This window comes from Bubalus bubalis, chromosome 7, assembly GCF_019923935.1.
Source record: "Bubalus bubalis isolate 160015118507 breed Murrah chromosome 7, NDDB_SH_1, whole genome shotgun sequence".
In the NCBI taxonomy this organism is placed as follows: Eukaryota; Metazoa; Chordata; class Mammalia; order Artiodactyla; family Bovidae; genus Bubalus; species Bubalus bubalis.
This window is the reverse complement of record NC_059163.1, coordinates 13460045-13468004: the sequence shown is the minus strand read 5'-3', so window position 1 is coordinate 13468004 and position 7960 is coordinate 13460045. Positions and strand designations below refer to the sequence as shown.

Genomic DNA, 7960 nt, shown 5'->3' with positions numbered 1-7960 from the left:
CCCTTCATCTACCAGTCCTGCCACTTCAGGAAGAGCGCCTGCCAAGAGAGAAAATTCTATTGCACGTTGTGTGAGAGAAAGACCCCACTTCCCTTCCAAGTGTCCGGCACCCCAGCCCAAACAGCCTCTTCTCTCAACAGGGGTGGTGGGGGCTTCAGGTCTGAAAGGCTCCAGTGTCCCCAAGCCAGGTGGGCGTGGCCTTGGCCTTGGCTGGGCCCCACAGGAAATGAAGGAGTCGCGGAGGACCACCCCCAGACCTCTGCTTAAAGGGGCGGCTGGCCTGGGCTGCAGTCAGGCCGCCTTTGCACCATGACACCCCAGCTGTTCCCCCTGCTGCTGCTGCTGCTCCTGGCTGGGCTCCCCGCCACACGGCCGGCTCCCCCGACCTGCTACTCTCGGATGCTGGCCCTGAGCCGGGAGATCACCTCTGACTTCCAGAGCCTGCAGGCCACCGAGCCCTTGGTGAGTGCCCTCAGCCCCCACCTGAATGAGGATGGGAGGTCCATGCAGACCCAGTTTCAAAAATTTGCCTTTGGACTAGGGGTGGAGGGGGACCAGGGGCGGGGGGAAATGCTCTTTTCCTTTTCCAGTCAATGTTAATTTCCAGTGTATTTGTGCTTTATTCCCATCCTATTAAATGTCCATAATTTGTGCTTCCTCTTTACTACAAAGAAAATGCAACCCAAGACATCAAAACTTTTGTTTATAACTAGCTGACTCAACGGACCTGAGTGTGAACAAACTTAGGGAGATAGTGAAGGACAGGGAAGCCTGGCGTGCTGCAATTCATGGGGTCCCAAAGAGTCGGGCGCGACAGCGACTGAAGAGCAACAAGCTAGCAAATATCAGAGCATCTGTTTTAAAATCTAAAGAGAGACAGACATAGAGAGAGAGGAGAGAAGTTCCCATAGAGTGTAGAACCCCAACTTAAGGAGGACCAAGGAGTTCAGCTTGTTTATTCTCCCCACTACCCAGTAGGAGATAATGCGGTGACTCCTGAACCAGCCCCACCTCTTACCTGCTATGGGACCTGAGCAAATTATCCAGCCGAATCAGAGAATCTCAGCATCCTGAGCTGTGAGACTCACTTTGGGCAGCTGGAGGGTTGCAAACTGGAATGCAGACACAGTCTGCCCAGTGTAAACAACCCTGGACTTCAGCCACTGTTCTCACTGCTCTGTTAAGCGGAAGACGCAGGGGCTTGGAACCCAGAGTCCCTAAGGGGCCACCCAGAGCTAAAATCTGGCCTCCTGACCACTCTTCCAGGGTAGATACAAACTGAATTAAACTTCAAAGCTCTGGCAAAATTTAAAAGTGTCCCTTCACCACTTGTGAACCCTTCACCACTTGTGAACCCTTCACATAAGATGCACTGTTCTCAGCTGCGGGGCTTATGATACCTTAACACCTCCTTCGTGTTTTCTTTTTGAAAGTTAAATAATGTGTATTTTTTCTTAAGTTATGAAGCTCATACACCTCAAAAACAGTTGGAAAAGGCACAAGACAAAGAAGAAAATAAATATTACTGCAATCCTACCACCTAGAGGTGACCTGCTGCCATCACATTCAGAGGATAGGATTTCAGTTCTTGATCTGTGTGCATAGGTATCCAATCCAAGTGTGTGTGTGTGTGTGTGTGTGTGTGTGTGTATAGACAAATCGAAACAAACAGCACAGCGGTTCTGCAATTTACTTTCTAACAATGCCATCAATATTCCTTTGAAACAGCATTTGGTTGTATTGAAGCACCCTAATTTATCCACAGATTCCTTGCTATTAGATACGTCAAGCACTGGTGCACAGAGCGTGCATGTATGCTAAGTCTCTTCAGTCGTGTCCGACTCTTTGCGACCCCATGGACTATAGCCTGCTAGGCTCCTCTGTCCATGGGATTCTCCAGGCAAGAATACTGGAGTGGGTTGCCGTGCCCTCCTCCAGGGGATCTTCCCGACCCCGGGATCGAAGCCTCGTCTCTTACATCTTCTGCATTGGCAGGCAGATTCTTTACCACAAGCGCCACTTGGGAAGCCCAAATACGTAGAGCAATCATCTTTAAAAAAAAAACAAAAACATGATTTTAAAACTTAAAATGCATAGATTCAGAGCTGGAAGGAAGTGGAGAGATTATGTGTTGTAACTCTCTAGCCTCACAACTGGGAAACTGAGTCACAAAAAAGAAGGAGATCTATCCCCAGCAACAGGGAATTACTGGCTGGAAAGGACCAGAATCTGGGTTTTCGGGCTTCAGGCCAGCACAGAAGCAAAAGTAAAACGGAGTGATATAAAAGTATAACTATATATACAGCTTTCTATTTGTATAGCATATGTTACATGTACTACTATATCTAGATTACAGTTATGCGTGCGTGCATGTTCGGTCACTAAGCCATGTCTAATTCTTTTGCCACCCCATGGACTGTAGCTTGCCAGGCTCCTTTGTCCATGAGATTCTCCAGGCAAGAATACTGGAGTGGGTGGCCATTTCCTTCTCCAGGGGATCTTCCCAACCCAGGGATCAAGCCTGCGTCTCCTGCCTCTCCTGCATTGGCAAGGTGGTTCTTTAGCACTGAGCCACCTGGGAAGGCCCCAGACTATATATACAGAACTGTATATATATATATATAGTTATAACTGTATATATACACTTACATATTTATATACATCTCCCTCTCTCTACATGTATATATGAAACAGTTCCCTAACTCATAGTATATGACATAAAGTTTGCATTCTAAAAGTCAAATTCTATAAGAGCAGTTGACCCTGGGGGAATGTGGCAGACGGTACAAGAGTGTATGTGCATGTCGGCATCAAGGAAGTCCCTGGGGATCTGGGACTGGGCCGGCTGCCTGGGGGCTGACAGAGACTTCTGTGACAGGGGTGTGTCCCTGTGGGCATCCCAGAAAGCCACTTCTCTTTCCACAGGATGTGTGTGTGAGATACCTGCCCAGGCTGTATCTGGATATACATGTAAGAGCGGTCTGCCTGCCGCAGGGGGTTGGGGGGCAGGGTGGGGGGTCGGGAGACATCCAGTGAAGAAGGACCAGCCGCCCCCAGCTCCTAGCCCTCTGACTACTGACTTCTCCAACAAGACCCCTCCCTGTTATCCACTCGCAGAATTACTGCGTGTTGGCCAAGCTGCGGGACTTTGTGGCATCACCCCAGTGCTGGAAGGTGGCCCAGGTGGACGCTTTGAAGGACAAAGTGAGGAAACTGTACACCATCATGAACTCCTTCTGCAGGAGAGTGAGTGATGCGTTGAACGTTCTTTTCCTACTTGTTATGGGTCAAGAAATTAAGAGAAGGGTTAGAGGAACAGGGGAATCAGAAGGAGGAAGAGAAAAGCTTATGGGGTGCTTCCAGTTCACAAAGCCCTTCCTCAACCCTGTTGCTCTTGCCAAGTGCTGGGGACTCTGGACAAGGCTCCCCACCTCCACCAGCCCCACCTGCAGCAAGCAGGACCATATGAAAATCATATAGAACAGATTCTGCCGGCAGTCAAATGGGGTGGGATGAGAACTGCAGAATTCTGAGAACTCCCGCGCCCTGGAGACCGGGTTAGAGGAGACTTTCTTGGGGAGAGGCTTTGGGTGTGCTCTGTGATGGGAAGAGTCCGCATCAGAGGGGAAGGAGACAGGAAGAGCAGAGAATCAGCACTGGTTAGATGTAGAAAGTTGGGTCATGTGGTCTTGAGGCATAGGCTTTAGCATCAGGCAGACCTGAGCCCCTGTCTTCATAATAATTGAAGGATATTATGTTGGTAGGATAATAATACCTACACCCTGACCATGTGTGTGCTGGGCGCTGCAGTAACTCCTTGGTAATAAGATCTCTAGCAAGGCGATTAAATATATAAACAAGGTAACTACACATAGAATGCCGAGCACCAGGCCTGACCCAGGAAACTTTAGTACTCAGCTATTAAGATTTCTAGCTTTAAGTTTTATTAAGATTTGTTTAGGCTTGATCCCTGGTCAGGGAACTAGATCCCACACACCACAAAGAAGACTTGGCATGGCCAAAAGAATAAAAATAAATACATATTTTTAAAAGATGTATTTGTTACTTTGCATAGGGGATGAGACATGCATTTCCTACTCCACCACTTCCCTCTTCATTCCTCTCTCTGCTTGGTGGTGCTGGGGGGAGAGGAGGAAAACATAATTGTAATACAATCTGAGAATGCTACTATTGACTCTGAAATGTTTGAGGGTGAGACCTGCTGTTACTCCTGGTATCTCCAATGCCTGGCCCCAGAGTTGTTGCTCTTTACCCATCTATGCATCCATCTGGTCAACCAACACACACACGTGAATTCAATAACAAAGGAATATGAGATTCAATGAGTGAAGTTTTCACACAAAGGGGAACAACTGAACAGCCTTTGAGGATAACCAGGAGCCCTATTGCTGTGCATGAGTTCTGTGGCCACCTTTAGTGATGTTCCTGTTTATTGCACATCTTTTTCAGGATTTGGTGTTCCTGTCGGATGACTGCAATGCGTTAGAATACCCAATCCTAGTGACCACAGTCCTCCCGGATCATCAGAGCTAAGGCAGCTCAGACCAGAGACAGAACCTGGGGGAATGAAGTTATGTCAGCTGCCCAGACACAACAGGCTAAAGCCGTGGCCCCCATAGTTCTCCTTGAAACTGTCACGAGTTTCTCTTCACCTTCTGAAAAACCACAGCTTGTGCTCCCTAAACCTTGGAGTAAATTCTGAACATAATTAGAAGCTTTGCTTCTCATTCCCTCTGTTTTTGTCTTGCCAGGATAGTTAGATATACAAGCATGTTGATTTGGTCACTGAGAAGAAAAGGGCAAATCAGCTTCTCTCATATGAACAGTCAGCTTGAAAACAAGCAAAATAGTATGTTCGTAGTACTACTTTAATGGCGTGGTGGTACCATTTTTCTCTCTTGATAGAAACCAACTTACATTTAACCATGCTTCTATTTTATACCTTCTCCAACTACAAATGTTCCTTACAGTTAGCTTTCATTTTTTAGAAGAAATTTCACTGCCTGTAAGATGTATTTGTAAGGTTTGTAATGACATAGTGCTGACGGGAACCACTCTTTCATTGAAAGGTGATGAAAATCAAATAAAGACTATCATTACAGTGAGAAACACGTGTCCTGCTGTATTCCATCCAAGGTGGGTGTCAGGGTGTTTATTTCCTGCCCTTTCTGCAAGTCGCTGCTTTTAGCAAGATACGTCTTTCTCCCTCTTTCCATCGAGCATAGGTATTTCTTGGTCTGTTTAAAGCCACTTGTGTAAATCTGTTTTCAAAGCATCAGAAGATGTTCCAGTTTATGTTTGGGGAAGACTGTATCCTGCATTGTATCCATGGCAGTGCGGTACCTGACATTTCACAAACATCGGTTCAGCGAGGGCTCATCACAAACCTAGACATGGGCATCATAGGAGGCTGAGGCTCGAGTCGGTTAGGTAACTTGCCCAAGGTCAGCAGCTGGTAAGTGGGGAGCCTGGATTGAACTCAGGGGCTCCAAAGCCCACACTCTCCCCAGTGACCCAGGCTGGTTTTCTGCAGGTGAAGGATGCTTGCTTAATAAATTCATGAAATCAACAGTATCATCGCTGTTAAGTAACTGGATTGCTGAAAAGGTTTCCAAATATTGATTTTTTAAAGCTCACATGCCACACCAGGGGTCTTTTTGTTTTCTCTCCTTTCTTTTGTACTTGTGGACCATACTTTCCTTTCCTGGTCTTTCGTGTCTCTGACTTAGGTGATCTATGAGAATGGTTTAGCAGGCTATGCTTTTCCATTTAGAAGCACAAGCGCAGAGCATATCTGTCCTAGTGTCCCAAGGGTGCTGTAACAGGGTACCATAGACTGGGGCTTAAATAGGAGAAATGTATTGTCTCATAGTCCTGGAGGCTAGAGGTTCCTAAATCTAGTGTTGGCAGGGTCCTCTCTCTGAAGGCTTTAGGATAGAGGGTCCTTCCTTGTCTCTTCCTGTCTTCTGGTGGTTTCTGGCAACCCTTGGCATTTCTTGGCCTGTAGACACATCAGTTCAATCTCTGTCCCCGTCAACACATGCTATGTATCCTGCGTCTGTGTCTCTGTGTCCAAAATCCCCACTTTCTGAAGTAAATTTTCTCTGTTTGCAGATGACATGATCATAAATACAGAAAATGCTAAACACCTCATCAAAGAAAACCTGTTAGAATTAATAAGTGAATTCAGTGAAGTTACAGGAGAGAAAATCAATATATGAAAATCAATTGCATTTATACACACTAACAACAAACTTTCAGAAAGGGAAATTTTTAAAAATCCCATTTACAATAGTATCAAAAAATATAAAATGCATATGAATTAATTTAACCAAGAAGGTAAAAGACCTGCACACTGAAAACAATAAGAATTGATGAAGGAAATGGAGGAAGACATTAATAAATGAAAAGTTATCCCATTTTCATGGATTGGAAGAATTAATACCATTAAAATAAAAATCTTGTCCATACACCCAAAGTGATCTGCAGATTCAAGACAATCCCTATCAAAATTCCACTGGCATTTTTCACAGAAACAGAAAAGGCAACGTTATAATAAAAGTCATATGGAACTACAAGCCATATGTAGTTTGGCTTGTTTTCTCAAGCCAAAACAATCTTGAGAAAGAACAAAGCTCAAAACATCACCCAACCTAATTTCAAATTATACTAAAAGCTATAGTCAAAACAGTATGGTACAGGCGCATGGGTCAGAACACATAGAACCATGGAAGAGAACAGAAAGCCCAGATATACACCCGTGCATAACTTTGACAGGGCCACCAAGAGCACATTGTGGGGAAAAGACAGTCTCTTCAAAATAAATGGTGCTGGGAAAATTGGTCACAAGGAAAGGATGAGACTAGACCCCTATCTTACACTACACATGAAAATGGATCAAAAACTGAAGTGTAAGACCTGAAATCATACAACTACTGGAAGAAAACACAGGGGAAAAGCTCCCTAACCTTGGTCTCAGCAATGATTTTTTGGTTATCACACTTAAAGCACAGGTATGGGTTTCCCTGGTGGCTCAGATGGTAACAAATCTGCCTGCAATGCAGCAGACTTGAGTTCTATCCCTAAGTCAGGAAGATCTCCTGGAGGAGGGCATGCAACCCACTCCAGTATTCTTGTCTGGAGAATGCTATGGACAGAGGAGTCTGGAAGGCTACAGTCCATAGGGTCACTCAGTGTTGAACACAACTAAAGCAATCTAGCATGCGTGCAACAAGAGCAAAGTAAACAAGTGATGCTATATCAAACTTAGAAGCCTCTGCACAACAAAGGAAGCCAGCAACAAAATGAAAGGGAAACTTACGAATGAGAGAAAATCCTTGCAAGCCACATATTCGATAAGGAGTTAATACCCAGAGTATATAAGAAAATTTTCAACTCATAGCAAAAAATTCCAAGTAATGGCTCAGCTGGTAAAGAATCCTCCTGCAATGAGGGAGACCTGGGTTCGATCCTTTGGTTGAGAAGATCCCCTGGAGAAGGGAAAGGCTCCCCACTCCAGTATTCTGGCCTGGAGAATTCCATGGACTATAGTCCATGGGGTCGCGGAGTTGGACACAACTGAGCAACCTTCACTTTCACTTTCAATCTGATTTTTAAAGGGGCAAAAGATCATCTGAATGATGATCATGTCTCATCATGAATCATGAGAGAAATGGAAATCAAAACCATTTGGTGGTTTTTGATAAAGCACCACCTCACATCTGTTAGGGTGGGTTTTATAAAAATGATGACAGATAACAAGCTTTGCAAGGATGCAGAGAAAAGCGAATCCTTGAACACAGTTGGCAGGAGTGTAGATTGGTACAGTCATTATGGAAAACAGTATGGAGGGTCTTCAAAAAATTAAAAATAGAACTACTGTGTGATCCAGCTATCCTACTTCTGAGGATATCTCTGAAAGAAAGAAAATTAGGAACCA

General features: G+C 45.0%; 1 protein-coding gene across 1 annotated transcript; it reads left to right on the top strand.

Annotated features, from left to right (window-relative positions):
* The first annotated feature begins 275 nt into the window (after positions 1 to 275).
* Positions 276 to 5130, top strand: CYTL1 (cytokine like 1). Its single transcript, XM_006043832.3, has 4 exons — positions 276 to 462; positions 2926 to 2970; positions 3118 to 3246; positions 4471 to 5130. Exons 1-4 carry the CDS (start codon positions 310 to 312, stop codon positions 4552 to 4554), a joined length of 411 nt encoding a protein of 136 aa, XP_006043894.2. The 5' UTR covers positions 276 to 309; the 3' UTR covers positions 4555 to 5130.
* The last annotated feature ends 2830 nt before the right edge of the window (positions 5131 to 7960 follow it).

Coding starts and splice junctions, on each gene's coding strand:
- CYTL1 (XM_006043832.3), top strand. CDS start 310: ATGACACCCCAGCTGTTCCCCCTGCTGCTGCTGCTGCTCCTGGCTGGG. Junction 2,971..3,117: donor GGCTGTATCTGGATATACAT/GTAAGAGCGGTC, acceptor ATCCACTCGCAG/AATTACTGCGTGTTGGCCAA. Junction 3,247..4,470: donor TGAACTCCTTCTGCAGGAGA/GTGAGTGATGCG, acceptor CATCTTTTTCAG/GATTTGGTGTTCCTGTCGGA.